This window comes from Gekko japonicus, unplaced genomic scaffold (genome assembly GCF_001447785.1).
Source record: "Gekko japonicus isolate JY-2015 unplaced genomic scaffold, Gekko_japonicus_V1.1 scaffold946, whole genome shotgun sequence".
NCBI lineage: Eukaryota > Metazoa > Chordata > Lepidosauria > Squamata > Gekkonidae > Gekko > Gekko japonicus.
In genome coordinates, this window is record NW_015162506.1 from 48479 (window position 1) to 65598 (window position 17120).

Consider the following 17120-nt stretch of genomic DNA (forward strand, 5'->3'; position numbering starts at 1 on the left):
CCTCAAATCTCTCTCTCCCCACAATCCCTCTCCCCCAGGCCCAGGCCCTCCCCTGGGAAGCCACGCCCTTCTGCCAGCACACGAAACCCCGACTGAAGCAGTCCAGCAAGAAAACTTGGGAGCTTTCCAAAAGCATGAGGGCAGGGGGAGCAATCTTCTACACAAAAATGCACACATCCATGGACACGCACATCAATGAATACACAAACAAATCGATCTCACCCTTCTCCATGTATTCCGTGGCCTTGGCTTTGATCTCAGGAGTTGCCTGGTTGGTCGCCTCCAGGTACCGGAGTACGAAGATATTGGGAACAAACTTGACCATGTTCTGCTCCCCGCAGCCGTAGGGCATCTCAAGCAGCCGGTCTAAATTCTGCAGCGAGGCGCCCAGAATGTCACCTGAGGGTCACACAGACCAGAGGGAGGAAAGGTTCCTTCAGCTGAGGGAGCTGGAGAAGCCATCTTCTCTAACCCCTAAACCGTGGAGTCTGGTGAGCAGAAATTCTACTTTGTTGATCTAAACCCCTGGACAGAATCCAAGCAACCATCTCCCCCCCTCCCAACATCTGAGGACTTGTGGGGTGTGATCCAGTCGGACAGCGGCTGAAGTATTGTGCTTGAATTCCAAACACAACACCAGAAAAAAGGCCGGAATTTGGCAAAACATGTCGTTGTGAGCAGGGATACATCGGGGCTTGAGGGGGAGCCGGAATGCTTCTTAAGCTTCAGACAGCCCAATTCCAAGGGCCCCCCAGGAAAGGCCTCTCAGCAGCTACCCTGGTATTCTGGACCCCCTTTCCTGCCAGCCGTGGCTACTCCCCCACCCCACCCCGACAGGCTTCCCAGCATCACTGGGACACTGATTTACCCCAGAGTCACCTCACAATCCTAGGAAGAGTTGCTGAACTGAAGTCTAGGGGTTTCTACTGGAATAGCAATGCCTAGGAATGCACCATTAGCCTGTTTGTCGCTGTTTTTCTGATAATATTGTATTTTATGTGCTCTTTTTTTGTGAGCCAGAGGAGTGTGTTTGTTCTCAGAGAATAAAACCGATTTCTCTTGTTTTTCTGTCAGGAATGTGGACATGAATGGCAGTTTAGAGAGTGGCGGAAGCAAATCAGCTTATGATGACCCAAACTTCGATAAAGGCCAAGCGAGAGGGGGAAAGAGGAACAAGGGGCAAATGTGTCATAAGGAAACCACACGCACATAGCAGCCCCCCCCCCCAATCTAAAATCCCTCTACATTCCCTCCACAGAGCTGGGGAAACCAAACTGCTGAGGAGACGGCAGCCAAGGGTGGACGCTGTGGAAGGGAAGAGAGCCAAACTGCAACACAGAGAAGTCAGGTGATCGACACTGCCACGTGCCCTCGTCGTCTCACCCGTGGCCAAGGAGGGGGCTGTTAGCTTGCAACTCCCGAGCCCATTTCCTCACCAATAACGGAGAAGACGGCTCGGCCAGAGTCCTCCACGACATTCTCGGGCAGCTTGAGAGAAACTTCTTCCACCACAGCATCCCCTGAGAGGAGAAGACGGTGACCACAAGCACACAGCCCGAGTTTGCTGAGACTCAGAGTGCCCCTTGCACCTGAGGGGGCCTGAGGCGCTTCCCCCGTGTGAGGAATGGCGTCTGCTCTTGCCTCCCACCCTCCCCTCAGCAATGTTTGTGCCTTGAGTGTCGTGCCGTGACCCTGGAGTTTCGTTCCCAGAGTGGTGAAAGAGCACCATATTTACAGAAAGGCTTCACTGGTTTTCTGCTCAAGCTCAGAGGTCAGTTCAAGGCCACCTTCCCACCTGGGCCCAAGCTAGACAACCAGAGAACTGACACAGAGCCAGGTTGCTGGTGCTTCATGTCAGAAAGTGGCATGGCTTCCAGAGGAATTCCTGGGGGAGACCCCACAAGAGCTAGCTGATGGACCCACGTTCTGTATAAGGCAGCTCAACAGGGTCACAGAAATGGGCAAACGAGCTATTGTGAAGGGACCAAAAATCTATGGCTGCCACGGATAACTTTCCCCTCATCCATCTGGCTGGAAGAGTCAACTCCTCATGACCCGAATCTGGGCCAGCAAGGTACATTCCACCTCCCCAGGGCAGGACTCCTGAGCTATCCTGGTCCTACCTGAAGAGCAGAGGAATGCATTGTGGGTCTCTTCCTTGTGGACGCCTTCTGGCTGTGGGAGGAAAAAGATATTGTGGGTTCTGTCCAGCCTCCTCTGTGTGAAATGGACGCCACAGTGACACATTTAATTTGGGACACATCTACCTGAACCCCCAGACCAGAACCCACAAAACACAGTGGTTCCCTGCCAGAATGCTCAGGCACTGAGAGGAAAGAATCCCAGCAAAAGCACTTTCATGGTATTGCTGGGGATTGACAGCGGTCAGTGTTGGTGCCAAACCCCCGGGGTGACCACACTGACCTTGACCAGCAGGGGCTTGATCACGGTGTCGGAGCGGCCACGTGGGGGCGTCACGGAGATTCTGTTGCCACACAGCTCCTGTGTCTCCTGAGCCTCGGTGGTTACCGAGAGGTTGACGTGTCCTGCAGGAATGGGAAAATCCGGGGGGCTTCACTGAACAGACTCAATCGAGAGCTCAAACTGCACCTGCGCAGGTACGCAAGGGCCGATGTAATTGCTCCTGTTTGGCAGTAGGGGGTTTAGACTCCCTCTAGCACTACTACTGCCACCAAGCCTCACACCCCGTGCCACTGTTCTGCGGAACCTGGAGGAGTGTCTCCTGCCACCCCTCCTCCCCAACTTCCTCCCCAACTTGGCTGGGAAACAACCCACCTTCCCCTCCTGCCTCCACGACGGTCCTGCTCCCAGAACGGGTGTTTGGGGAAGCAAGAGGCAGAGATCACAGGGCTCCCCACCCCCGCCGCCCCACCGCTCCCAAGGGTCCGGGGCTCACCCAGCTGCGTCGCTGTCACGTTCCAAGCGAAGGTCTGAGCCTCCTCTGAGCAGAGGCAGAGGGTGAAGGGGCAGGTCGGGCAGGGCTTCACCTCGACTTGCTGCGATTCCGCCAGCCGGACGTTCACCTGGAGGCAGGGAAGGGGCCGTTCTGAGGAGGAGGCAGGGAACGAGGCCTGGGAGGCCCGGTGGGGAATGCCACCCACGGCACAGACAGGACGTCCCCCAAAGACTCGGAGGGCGGGTCTGCCAACACCCATCATTCACGGGGTTTGGAATGTCTTCCCAGGGCAGCCCGGCTGGTGCCCCTCACAGGGTGGCCTGGCATGCTGACACAACCCCCCTGGAGCCTTTGGTCCGGAATGGCCTTTAGCCGTGCTTCTGACCCCTCTCTGTGGCTCGCTGGGGCCTGACGTCTCTGGAGAAGAGCGGCCCCCCTTTCTCCCGGGAGACACAAGCTGGGGTGTAAGAGGGAGGGGCAATCCAGAGAGGCTCACGGGGATACCTCCCGCTCTCTGGTTGATGTCCCACTCGCTGGCACAGATCGCCCAATGGAATGCGAGACTCGGCCACTGTGCCGCTGCCACCTCCTGCCACCCGGTGAACTATGTGCCCAACGGTCCGAGGTGGGCTGTCCCCCCCTCCAGCCCTTGCCTTCCCCTTGGTTGGGTCCCTTCCTGGCTTGCTCCTCAGCCTCCTCTTCATCTCCCTTGGCCTGCTCCTGGCTGGGAAAGACGACCCCGACAACCCAGCAATTGAGGGGGGCCGGACTGTCTCAGGCACTAGCCACTGGGGGCCTTCCTCAAGAGGGCGGGGTAAGAGCTCAGCCGCAGAGCAGACAGATGGCGACCTTCATGGAGACTAACGTGGGAATGACTGATTCACTACAGCCCCGGAAATTTTCCAAAGGGGCGCTGACAGTGCTTCCTCCACTCCATGAGCTTCTTCTGAGAGGGCAGCGGAGAGCTAGTTTGGTGCAGTGGGAGAACCGGGTTTGATTCCCCATGCCTCCACTTGCAGCTGCTGGTGTGACCTTGGGTCAGTCACAAGTTATTTCAGAGCTGTCCTCTCAAGGGCAGTTCTTGAGAGAGCTCTCTCAGCCCCACCTGGCTCACGGGATGTCTGTTGTGGGGACAGGAAGGGAAAGGAGATTGTAAGCTGCTCCGAGACTCCCTCAGGTAGTGAAGGGCGGGGTATAAACCCAATCTCTTCTTTTCTTCTCTACCCAGCATGGGGGTCACTCACCTGGATGCAGTCCTTCAGGTAGTTGAAGACCGTGGCTTTGAGTTCAAAGGTCTCCCCACGGACTACAGAATATGGCAGCGCCAGGTCCACAAAGAAGGGCTGGAAGACCCGGAAGGTGGCCGGTTGGGCGAGGCCGAAGCCAAGATCCGCCACACAGAAAGCGTCAGCCCTCCACTCCGTGATGGTGTCTGGAGCAGTGACCGAGCGAGAGGCTTTCCCCTCCTCACTGCGGAACAGGAAAAAAGCAAACCCCTCAAGAAACACAGAAACTTAGGCCTGTTCTCAGAGGACTGGAGGCTTCCGCCCCCAAAGGAAACAGGGCGCCAGGCAGTGTTCCCTCTAAGCTGAGTTAGTGTGAGCCAGCTCACAGCTTTTTAGCCTCCGGCTCACACCTTTTTGTCTTAGTTCAGGAAGGAGGGCTCCCAGAGCCAACTAATTTATGCAGTAGCCAAATTGCTCGCTCACAACTTTAATGCCAGTAGCTCACAAAGTAGAAGTTTTGCTCACGAGACTCCACAGCTTAGAGGGAGCTTTGGCTCCAGGAAGTACAAATACAGCACAGGGAAGGCTGGGATCACAAAAGCCATTTTGCAAAGTCCAAGAACCTCCCCTGACTGTAAGTCCTCCTTGAGGGGACAGGGCAGACAAAAACTGCCATACAGATTTCCCTCCCTAAGATGCTCCTTGCCACAGAATCTACTCCCTCGAGAGTGAGGACTCGCATCGGTTCAGAGGGGGGCTGTGCTGCTCTGCAGTAGAACAGCCGGACTGGAGTCCAGGAGCATGTTAGAGAACAGCGAGATGTTCATGGCATGAGTTTTCACGAGTCAAAGCTCCCTTCATCACCAAGTTCGTACCCCAAAAATCTTGTGGGTCTCTAAGGTGCTGCTGGACTTGTATTCAGCGGGACTCATGTAGTGAGACAGGCCTTCCTAAAGGATGCTGAGATCGGCAGCCATTCTGCCTCTGGCATTCGCTCCACATTCTCAACACTGAGGGAAAGGTGCCGCTCAAAACCAGATTCAAATCCCCCAGGCCAATGCTGTACTGACTGTAAAGTCACCCCTGAACGGCCATAAAACGGCCATAAATTTATGCAGAAGTTACCATAAAACCCGATGATCAAGGGAAGCGAAAGCAGCATGCAATGCAGAGGGTACCATAAAACCCAATGACCAAAGGAAGCGAAAGCAGCATGCAATGCAGAGGGTACCATAAAACCCGATGACCAAAGGAAGTGAAAGCGGCATGCGACGCAGAGGGGAATTTCTGTTCCAACGTGGGTTTGCTAAAACAATGGAGGGAAAAGCCAACACAGAATCGCCCGGTATCCTTACACTGGGGTTCTCTGCTCAGGATGGTTCTCACTCACTTGACTGGCACCAGATCCCAGATCCAGGTCTCAGGAAAGTACGTCCTGGGTTTGGACTTCTCTTTCTCCTTCTTCGCTTCGGAGTCGAGAGCCTGGGACCCTCGGTCAGCTACGGCAACAGGTAGGGGCTCTGCGAGGACTGAGGGGAGGGGCAAAAGACACGTCAGCCAACAAGAAGACAGGTTTGCCCCGGTGCGGCCGAGTTGCAAATCCAGGCTCGTGCCAAGCCAGCGCCCCCCTCCTGTTGACGCAAGGGACAGAAGGTCAGGCGGGGGGTCTCATTGGCCTGGCAGCAGGTTAGGCGGGACGGTCGGGTGTCTCTGCGGGAATCAGAAAGTCCCCAGGAGAGGAGTCCCCGGGGGGAGGGGGAGGATGGATAAAAGGGGCCTCCATCGATCCCTCCATCGGATTCTCACCTGTGTTGCTTCTGAAAAGCATCCTCTCATACAGTGGGTGCTCACAGGAGACGGGCTTTTTAATCTTGCAGTTGGTGAAAACTTTCATTCTCAGGAGCTGTGGGAAACCAGGAGAGCAAAATCACAAGGGGTGGAGCTCGATTGAAAATGAAACCATGCATCAAATCGTGAGTTGACGTCCGGAATTGAAAGCGGCTGAGCGGTTGGGCTCCCCCCCCCTTAATAAAACGGAGAAAGGGGAAGGGAGAAGGGAAGATCCCCCCCCCACGTGAGAGACTTTTTAAAGCGTTATAGATGGGGGCAAAGCCAAAGATTGCAGAAACGCTTACCTTTTGGGGGAAGACAGAAAACAGAGGAGAGGGAGTTATCCAGGAGAGTGGCGAGAAGAACTTTCTAAGTATAAACAAACTCGAAAAATGGCGGGGAAAAGAAAGGCAGTAGAAAAGCCTCTGAAGAAGACAGGCGGGACTTCCTGTCCTAGCCCCTCCACTGTAGGAGCTGCTGCCAATCAAACAGACAGTGATCTTGCTCGCCATCTGCTGGCAGAGCTGCAAAAAATAAATCATAAGCTTGATTCCATGGAGAATGCCTTTGGTCAAAAGAAGAAGATGACAGAGACAGCTGAAAAGGTGGACGACATTGCTAAGAAATGCCTGGTATCAGCACAAGAGCTTTAGGCTGGTCCTGCACTGGGCTGGGGGTTGGACTAGATGGTCTGTAGGGCCCCTTCCCACTCTTCTACGATTCTATCCCTCCGTCTGCTGGGCGAACCGCAATGTGGCTTCAGCACATTCCACAGCAGCCGTTCAGACAGGTCCAGGCTTCCCTGGTCTCTCTCCCAGCAGGGATCACCAGCCAGGGAAGACCAAGGCCGTTGCAGTTCTAAAACCACGCTGGAAACCAAACTGAAAGGGGTTTAGATCAGGGGTCCGCAACATGGTGCCCGTGGTGATCTGGAGATTCGATTGGTTGTGCAGATTTTTCAAAGCCTGGCTTTGGCAGCAGCTGCCGCCACCACACAAGGATCGTCCCTGTGTGACGGAAGATAAGCCATGGCAGCCATTTTGTAGATGGCTCCGCCTCCTGCAGCAGACATTGTGAGGCACCAGTTCTGTGGCTGCGCCCACCACACCGTGTCAGAGTTCCAAGGGGTGCCCACAGGCTCGAAAAGTCTGTCTTGTCTGGTCTAGATAATCCATCTCATTACACTTACACACACACACACACACACACACACGCACAAAAGACCGACAGAGCACAGAGACCTGTGTGGTAGGCTCAGAGCGCTCTGCTCCCAGCGTCACTCCATCCATGCCACATCATGGCAGAGCTAAACGTAACTGGATGATTGTGTGGGAGGAGCCCCACAGAGGCCGTTTCCAGTGCCAGAAGAGCATTCTGGGTAACGTCTCCTTAGCTTCTGTGTTTCCACACCACTGGTCTAGGATAACAGGAGGGCGTGTACTCGTGTCATTCTGACTGCTACATCTCGGGGTTCTTGCTCTAGATACCACAAATGCATAGAAATCCTGCTAGGGCTTATTTTTTGGGTAGGTCTTATTTTCGGGGAAACAGGGTACATCTCGGGGTTCTTGCTATAGACAGGGCAGAGGGGACAAGGCAGTTAAAATGGAAAGGTCAAAGGCAAACACCCTTTGGCAAAAGGACCTGAAGGAGACGGAGGCACTCTGGGCTAGGAGAAAGGCACACCAGGGTCCTGAGATCTTTCCTGCCTTGGATGGTTACCCAGCTTCGCGGCTTGGGAGTGCTACTTGACACAGCAGTCCCCTTGGAAAAGCTGGTGGCTGCGGTGGCCTGGAGAGCTTTTGCCCAGCTTCGGCTGGTGCATCAACTGCGTCTGATCCTGGGTCAGTCAGATCTAGCCACAGTGATCCCTGGCTTAGTTACATCTAGACTGGACTACTGCAACACACTCTTCAAGGGCTGCCCTTGGAGACGTCTGGAAGATGCAGCTAGTGCACAGTATGGCTAGACTGCAGGCCGAGGCCAGCTATTGGAAGCCTGTGACCCCAAGACTACAGCTATTACACGGGCTACCGATCCACTCCTGAGCCCAATTCATGGTGCTGGTCTTGTCCTTTAAGCAGAATCGACACGTGCAGGAATAGTGTTGCCAGGTCCTACCTTGTCGCCGGTGGGGGGATTTGGGGGGTGTTCCTGGAGGGGGTGGCGATGCTTTGCTTTGAGGGCAAAACTCTATGGTTTGAGGCCAAATTTACTGTTGTGTACTGAGCCTAACCTCGTTAGACCCAGCTTGGGGAGAAGAAGAAGAGAAGCGATTGGATTTAATACCCCGCCCTTGACTACCCAAAGGTGTCTCAGAGCGGCTTACAAACTCCTTTCCCTTCCCCTCCCCACAACAGACACCCTATGAGGTAGGCGGGGCTGAGAGAGCTCTTTCAAGGACTGCCCATTCAAAGACAGCTCCGTCGGGCCTGTGCCCATGATGGACTGGGAGCTCGTCACGCCTGGGTGCCCAGCTGGGAGGAGAAGGGGCTGTGTGCAGGGCGCGGCGCTTTCCTCCCCCACCACCTTCTTTCTCGGCCTCTCCTGCCAGCCGGGAGGACCGGCAGGCGGGGCCCCTTCTCTCCTGCCCGGCAGCGGTGGGGGGAGGGAGGAGGGCCGGAGGGAATCCCCGCGCGCGGGGCTGGGCTCCAGCGCTCCACCTCCTTCTCCTCCTCCCCGAAGGCTTAAAGGGCCAGGCGAGATCCCGGTGGAGCAGCTGGTGCGCGCAGGCGGCGCTTCTGCTTCTAGTGGTCGGCGCCGTGGAGGGGGTCCCCCGGGAGCGAGTCGTTCGCCCAGGCGGGAAGCGGCTCCGGGGCTGATCGGAGTTCCCCTCTCTTGCCCGGCTGCAACGGGGGGAGGAGGAGGAGGGGCGCGCTGGACGGGCAGACCCAGACCCCCCACACACACACACACACCGCCCGCCACGGGGAAAGGACGCCCAGAGCGCATCTCCAGGCCCCGCCGGTAGGTTGGCATCTGCGCTCGCCTAGAGCGCAGGACACCCTCGGGCCGGCCCTGGAGCAGACGCCACTCACCTTGAAGAGACTGTAGACGTCTGCCTCGCTTTGATACCAGGGAGCCAGCCCCAGGGACCGCTTGCGCCTCGGATGGGGGCCCGGGCGAAGGAGACACGGGTACGGCTCGAAGTCTTCCAAGCGGTAACTGAACCCTCTTCCTGAGACTGTATCTTCGCCATAGAATTGACGGGATCCGAACAGCTGGAAAGAGAGACTGCTGAAGCCGGCCGCAGATAGAAAGCTCAGATCCCCCACTTCTTGTCTCCAGCAGGCATCAGTCTCTCTGAGTTACCGGCCGGAACCTGGGGCTGGGGCTCAGTGCTAGAGCCTCTGCTTGGCAGGCAGAAGGTCCCAGGTTCAACTGTGCTTGTTCGTTGTGCCAAATAAAACCAGCTGCTACTTCAATCAACTTCTTTCCCATGTTTGAAACTCCAAATCCTGTGGGAAACTATTTAAAATGCAGGATCCCAGGACATAGAATGTAGGTGAATTGTATTTATTTATTTATTTATTTATTGCCTGCCTTTATATCCCACCCTCTCCCATGATGGGCTCAGGGCGGCTCACAACAGAGGTTAAAACAATAAATATATGATTAAAATTGATTAAATAAAAACAGGATGGCAGCAAAAAAGTAACATCAGTCCAGAGCAGCCTAATACACTTCCTGTCAGGTGTTAGTAGGATGAAGAAGAAGAGAAGAGAAGAGACTGGATTCATACCCTGCCCTTCACTACCCAAAGGCGTCTCAGAGCGGCTTACAACCTCCTTTCCCTTCCCCTCCCCACAACAGACACCCTGCGAGGTGGGTGGGGCTGAGAGAACTCTGACACAAACTGCTCTTTTTCAAGGACAGCTCTGACAGAACTACGGCTTGCCCAAGGTCATCCAGCTGCTGCAAGTGGAGGAGTGGGGGATCAAACCCGGTTCTCCCAGATGAGAGTCTGCACACTTAACCACTACACCAAACTCCAAACCAAAGGATAGTAGGCATCTGTAGGCCTACTATGAGCAGGGGAGGCCAGGATGGTAAAACAAAATAAATCCATAACGTGGTCTGGAGTCCTCAAGAGTCTCAATGTCCTTGAGCACCAAGCGTATTTCTGGGGTGGTTAAATTCCGAATAAATGGGGATTTCTTTTTAATGGGGACAGGTAGTCCAGTGCTGGAATCATTAAATAATAGTTTAAACTTAAGCATTCTAATAAGTTTGAAGACATCTATAGGCAGGGGTTATTTCATAGAAAAAGAGCTGCAGGAGGTCATTAAAATACCTAATAAGCTATTAGCATAATAGTTTATTAGCATATGCCCCCTGACATCACCGGAAGTGATGTCAGAAGGGGAAGCAAAAGGGGGGGAGGCATCTTCAAAAGCCTCCCCTTCCCTTCCCCAGCACTTGAAACCCCTTCTTTCTTGGCTTCCCCCCCACCCGCCTTGGCAGCCCGGCTGGGTAAGGGGAGGCTTTTGAAGACCCCCCCCCTTTTGCTTCCTCAGACAGCCTGCCAACGTGGGCGGGGAGACTGAAGGAGCTTGGGGGCGGGGGCAGGAAGCTGGGGGTGGGGCTTGCCGCCACCGGGGCTGTCGGAGCAATGCTCCGGTGTGCTCCAGCCCCAAATGACCCCTGTCTATAGGGGTTTTAATAGGGTCTTATTTGGGAGCAGGCACAAAGCCAAGGCCAAGGTTTAAAAGGCGGGCTTCCTGTGCAGTTAATGTCCTGGAAGAGAGATTAACAATTAAATCAGATTTTATTTTTTCTTGCCCTAACAAGGAGGCCGCTGTTTGTAAAAAGTTCTGGTTAGCTGCATGCTTAGTTCGTCTAAATAGACTTGGTATGTAGGGAGGACCCTCCTCTCCAGCTGTAGTGGCAGAGTCCTCTGCCTCAGTGGTATCATAATCTGAGGCTCCACTAAACCCATCAGCCCAAGAAACTGCCACCTCAACCAAAGGCCTGGCAAAACAACTCCTCTTTACAGGCCCTGAGGGATTGTAGCAAGTCCCACAGGGCCCTGATCTCAATTGGGAGTGTGTTGCACCAGGCGGGGGCCAGGGCAGAGAAGGCCCTGGCCCTGGTTGAGGCGAAGCGGACATCCTCCGGGCCAGGCTGTCCTTCATGTGTGATATCCTGCGGACCTGGGAAGAGGATGGGGGAAGGAAGAAAGAGCCAACTGCCTGGGAGGCTGCTTTCGGGGCAACGTGTCTAATACAGCTTCCTTAGAGCTATCCACAGTCTGGAGGACGAAAGGGAATGTTCTGAAGAAATGCGATCCTTCCTCCAGCTTATGCTCCTCTGAAGTTTTAAGGGTTTCCCCAGTCATGTCAGTGGAGTGTGCTGCTGCAGGGAGGAAGGAAAGCTCGCTGCAGAGTCTTTGGAAAGGGACTGAAAATGAAATGGCCAGAGACGTGATGCCTTTTATGGACAACTACGATGTGATCCATCCAGTCTTAGCCTACTGTTTCAAACAGCCAGCTGGCTGCCCTGGAAGGACAAACAAACAGGGCACATAGGCCAAGGCCCTTCCCTAATGTTACCACCTGGCACTGGGATTCAGAGACCGACCATCTCCGAACGTGCAGGTTCCTGTTAGTCACCGTGGTTAGTGGCCGCTGATAGACCTCTCCTCCCTGCATCTGTCTAATTCCCCTTTAAAACTGTCTACGCCTGTGGCCATCACTACATCTGCCGGGAGCAAGTTCCATGTCATATTTTTTGTTTTTCCCCACTCCTTTTTATTTAGTATCGTACAAGTTGCAAAACAGAAGAAAAAAAAGAAGTGACGGTATACTATATCATAGCATCCGATCTGTTAATAACAGGGGACCATAACACAATGACCTGTCTGTAATGAGGGAAGGTTCATCAAAACACAGTTGTCTTTCATTTTATCCAACCGTTCTAAAAAGTCAGGTGATAACATTCTGCTTCCATTATCTGGCAGTCTAATCATCGTAATAAATTTTAAAGAAGGAACCTGGATTTTTTTTGGAGGTAACATAGAGATGTGATTTAATAACAGAGTGTCAGTTCTTAAAGGAATGTCTATGCCTAAACCAAACTTCATTTTTTTCCAACTATCATTTGACAGTACTTTACCGCATGAGGACAATGCCACCACATGTGAATGAAGTTACCCTCTTTAGTGCACTTCCCCTTTCTGCAGTGTCCTTTTTGAGATATGGTGACCAGAACTGCATGCAGTATTCCAGATGGGGCCATACCATAGATCCATTTAGAGGCACTACAGTATGGGCACTTTTATTTTCTGTCTGTTTCCTAATCATTCCTAGTGTGAAGTTTTATAGTACCCTCTACACTGCTTTCACTTTCTTTGATCATTGGTTTTTATGGTACCTTCTGCATAGATTCATGGCCATTTGTGGCCATTCAGGAGTGCAGGAGTGACTTTGCGGTCAGTACGTTGTTACCTTCCGGGGTATCTGAATGTGGTTTTCAGCTGCACCTTTCGTAAAACACCAGTAGGAAAAGCCAATGCAGAATCGCCCGCAGTCTGTCGTTGTTTTCACCATCCTGAATAATTTGGTATTATCTGCCAGCTACACTGCTCACCCTCAATTCCAAATAAATTACCAAAAAATTAAATAGCACCGGTCCTAATAACTATCCTTGAAGGACTCCATGGCTGACTTCCCTCCATTACAAGAACTGTCCATCAATGCTCCCTCTAAGCTGTGGAGTCTTGTGAACAAAAATTCTACTTTGTGAGTGACTGGCATTACTGAGCGAGCGATTTTGGCTGCTTGCATAAATTAGTTTGCTCTGGAGAGCCATCCTTCCTGAGCTAAGACAAAAATGTGAGAGCCGGAGGCTAAAAAACGGTGAGCTAGCTCACACTAACTCAGCTTAGAGGGAACACTGCTGTCCATGTGTTCCTGCCCTCTGCTTCCTATCATTTAACCATAAGAAGACTCATCCGCTTATGCCATGATAGCTAAGATTACTCCGGAGTCTGTGGTGAAGCACTTTGTCACAAGGCTTTTGGAAGTCCAGGTATAAAATCTGTCATTTCTGAATATTGTTGTTGCTAATGATGATGACTGGGAAGAGGGCAGACTTCAGATGCTTGGAATCCACCGGGAAGCCAATAAAATCAGTAAAACTTTGTCTGCAGTCAACAGGCAGCCGGAGGAATCCATTCAGACACGATCGGAAGAATGGGCTTTCTCACCTGTTGTAGGTCCATTAGTTTATTTATCTCTCCCTTCAATGTGACACTCTTGTCCAGAGCTCGAAGAGAACACAGTGCTCCAGGGGCGGCTTCTACTTGCAGGCTGACCTCCGATCCTGGAACATCCTCCTCCTTAGAGAAGCCAACTGACACCTGTGAACGCAGAAAGATGAGAGCATGGCGATAAGATGGGAAAGGATAACGGATGATATGGGTAGGTGGAAAGGTGGAACTGAAGGGGAAAGAAGAAGGGTGTCAGACTCCGGCTAACTGACAGCTGTACTGGTCAATGTATTGCAATTGATGACTCCATCTGTTCTATGTTTTTCTGTCTCCCCTCCGCCCTCGCTGACATTCCTACGGGTGGGGGAAGGTGTGAATGCAGATGTGTGAATGAGGGGGTAGAATAGATGCCTTTGCTTTGTAACATCTTTCTCATAACAAGTGTACTTCTAGGAGGGCCTGCGCTCAGCAGGACGTCCTTGAAGTTTTTAGATAACAACTTTCACAGGCCTAGTTGAGTAGATGCAACTGTGAGAAGAAAGGGGTGTGTGAATGATGTATCTATGGGATGAAACTTGTGACTATACCTGAAGTCACTTTCGCTTTCTGCTTTAGTCTTCGCAAGGAGCTAATCCTTGCTACTACCCTCTTTCCAATAAAACCTTTCTTAAAAGAGCTGTGGACTGAGAGTGGAATTGCTGGGATCCTGACAAATGGCAGCGGGACTCTTGGAAACAGGAAAAGGAGGAGCCATAGTTTCGCAGCGGAACGCAAGGTCCCAACCACTCGGAGCTCCAAGATGAGGCACCCACCTGATGCTGGAGACACATCTCGATGGTGAACACATCCACATCGGCCGACACCTCGCCATCAGCGAACACGGCATACAGGAGAAGCCTGGCAGTGGGCGCCAGACCCATGCTCACGGGCAGAGAGAGGGAGAAGGTGCCCTTCAGTGCTGCAGGGAGGGGCGGGGTGGCCGGGAGGAAAAGACAGAAGTGCACACACCATGATGGAACACAAATATCTGTGGGTCTTGCTCCTTCCAGATCATGGCAAAGCGAAGCAGAGTCAAGGGACTCCCCTCTTGCCTCTAAACACAGCCCTTGCAGAGGTCTTTCAAACGCTATCGACTGGATTTGACCGACAGTGAGCGTAACACTGAGATGGACCTTCCCCACCAAACTCCTCTACTGCCCCCCCACAGTTAATGCATAATGGCAGAGACCATTCTAAGCCAAAAGCCCCAATGAAGGAAGGAGGGTAGGGCTGGAGGATCAGGCAGAATTGGGCAGGGAAGATCTGCCTCTGTGCCAGGCCCACAGCTACCATGGGGCCCATGGGCCTGGCCCCCTAGGGGGTTTTATGGGCCCCTCCCCAAGCAATGGCTCCCCTTCCTCCCCAGGCCACCTCACCTCGATTGCCTGTCAGCAGGGAGGATGAGGGCAGCACAAGCAGTCACCCGGGGGAACTGCGATCCCCCGTGATCCCCCCCCCCGAAATGACCTCTGGTCTTGCTCCTTCCAGATCATGACAAAGCGAAGCAGAGTCAAGGGACTCCTCTCTTGCCTCTGAACACAGCCCTTGGAGAGGTCTTCCAAACGCTATCGACTGGATTTGACCGACAGTGAGCGTAACACTGAGGTGGACCTTCCCCACCAAACTCCTCTATTGCCCCCCCCACACAGTTAATGCATAATGGCAGAGACCATTCTAAGCCAAAAGCCCCAATGAAGGAAGGAGGGTCGGGCTGGGGGATCAGGCAGAATTGGGCAGGGAAGATCTGCCTCTGTGCCAGGCCCACAGCTACCATGGGGCCCATGGGCCTGGCCCCCTAGGGGGTTTTATGGGCCCCTCCCCAAGCAATGGCTCCCCTTCCTCCCCAGGCCACCTCACCTCGATTGCCTGTCAGCAGGGAGGATGAGGGCAGCACAAGCAGTAACGGCGAGGCAGGACTCAGGAGAACGGCCCAGGCAAGCAGCAAACGTGAATGGTACAAGGAGAAGCCTCCATCTCAGGCCTCCATCAGGTGCTCGCTGTGCTGCCCGCCAGCAGCAGATAAGCCCAACCAGGCCAGGCAGGGAGGCAATGCACTCCATTGTGCCAGCAAGCCCACACACCTCGGCTCTGTGGCCAGGCCAGCCACTGTGCACCTCACCTCTCCCAGCCTCGGAAGGGAGCTGCGGGTGGACGTCAGGCTGCCCCTTGTGCGGAAGAGGAACTGGGGCTCCTTGGGGGGGGGAGCCAGATGCTCTGCAGGGAAGGCCTGCCCTTGCCAAGGGGGGTGGGGGTGGAGGGAAGCTACGGCTGCTGGGCATTACCCCCCTTGCCCTGGAGCCTGGGGGGTACAGGAGTTCTAAGGAATCCCACCGATTAAATCAAAGTTAATTTAATTTACTTTGTTTTAATTGGCTACTGTCCCTCAAAGGCCCCCTCCCCAAAAATCCCTAGCTACGGGGCTGCTCTGTGCACCCCTTATCCTAACAGATGGTAGGATTCCATCCCATGTTTTGAAACTAGTAATTTCACACTCGTGAAGGACAAATTGTACCCTGTGTCTACGGAGAGCTTTCAAAATGAATATATACCATCAACCCAATATCACAATGGGGAGTTTGAGTAAACAGGATCGCCAGCTCTTGATTGGCAGATTCCTGGAGATTTGGGGATGGAGCCTGTGGAGACTGGGATTGGGGAAAGGGAGGGACCTCAGGGGGCATCCTGCCACAGAGCCCACCCCACCCCCCAATGCAGCCATTTGCTCCAAGGGAACTTATCCCTATAGTCTGGAGAGCGGTTGTAATCCCACGGGATCTCCAGGCCCCACCTGGAAGTTGGCAACCCCCCTATGAGGTAGGCGATATGTTTAAGGGAGTGCCAAATATGAGAAATTATTAGGTTGGGTACAGTGTCCGGGGAAGAAAAATCAAAAGTAAAATATTGAGAAGTCAAATACTAGAAGTAAAATAAAGGATTCGAAACGTGGAGTTCCTACTGGCTGATTACTGGGAGTTCCTTGGCTATTCTGGAGATGGGTTGACTGGGTAAGTTAGAGGCTTCCTCAGGAGGTCGACTCCGAAGTCTCCAGGTGGGGTCTGGAGATCTCCCGGAATTACATCTGATCCCCAGACTAGGGATCAGTTTCTGTGGAAATAATGGCTGCTTTGGAGGGTGGGTTCTATTATAACCTGCTGAGTTCCTTCCCTTCCCCAAACCACGCCCATCACAGACTCCACACCCCAAATCTCCAGGAATTTCCCAACCTGGAGTTGGCAACCCTGTCAACAGGCAGCAGGCTAGTGGGTATGGCTTTACTACTTTTACGGTTATTAGGAGAACAGATTGGTGTTATACCCACCCTTCACTATCCAAAGGAGTCTCAGAGCAGCTTACAATCTCCTTTCCCTTCCCTTTCCCACAACAGACACCTTGTGAGGGAGGTGGGGCTGAGAGAGCTCTTTCGAGAACTGCCCGTGAGAGAACAGCTCAGAAAGAACTTGTGACTGACCCAAGGTCACACCAGCAGTTGCATGTGGAGGAGTGGGGGATCAAACCCGGTTCTCCCAGATTAGGGTCCGTGCTCCTAACCACTACACCGAACTTATGTATTCTGTATTCTGTTTTTATTGAAAGCTGCCTTTGAGGTGATGACCCAAATTCAAAGGTAAAATCAAATAAATAATATACAACATAACCTCCCAATTAGACGGTTCAGGGTCTTGCCCAGCCTACAGGCAGACCGACCAAGCTAGACCGGTCTGCCCTGACCTACTATTTTTCTCGGATGATGGAACACCATGGTTCTCCGACTTACTTTCACCCTGGCCAATCGGCACCTGTTTCTGCCCACTGGAAACAATCCTTCCCTTTGAGACAACCTGCAGAGAGATAAATGTTAGGCATGGAGCAGATGGGCAGTTCCTTGGCACTTCAGGAA

At 53.2% G+C, this 17120-nt stretch overlaps 1 protein-coding gene across 1 annotated transcript in view; it reads right to left on the reverse strand.

The window, feature by feature from the left end:
- Positions 1-17120, reverse strand: part of LOC107106048 (alpha-2-macroglobulin-like protein 1) — a gene marked incomplete at its 3' end in the record, with an annotated part of 61975 nt that overhangs the window by 25324 nt on the left and 19531 nt on the right. The window contains exons 7-19 of the mRNA XM_015406132.1: positions 16998-17061; positions 13996-14141; positions 13157-13333; positions 10938-10944; positions 9012-9163; positions 5908-6046; positions 5534-5654; positions 4162-4387; positions 2918-3044; positions 2425-2546; positions 2124-2175; positions 1437-1520; positions 223-399 (exon numbers count right to left, since the gene is read on the reverse strand). Coding sequence (XP_015261618.1) covers positions 223-399; positions 1437-1520; positions 2124-2175; positions 2425-2546; positions 2918-3044; positions 4162-4387; positions 5534-5654; positions 5908-6046; positions 9012-9163; positions 10938-10944; positions 13157-13333; positions 13996-14141; positions 16998-17061 — 1594 coding nt within the window. The remainder of the gene's footprint in view (positions 1-222; positions 400-1436; positions 1521-2123; positions 2176-2424; positions 2547-2917; positions 3045-4161; positions 4388-5533; positions 5655-5907; positions 6047-9011; positions 9164-10937; positions 10945-13156; positions 13334-13995; positions 14142-16997; positions 17062-17120) is intronic.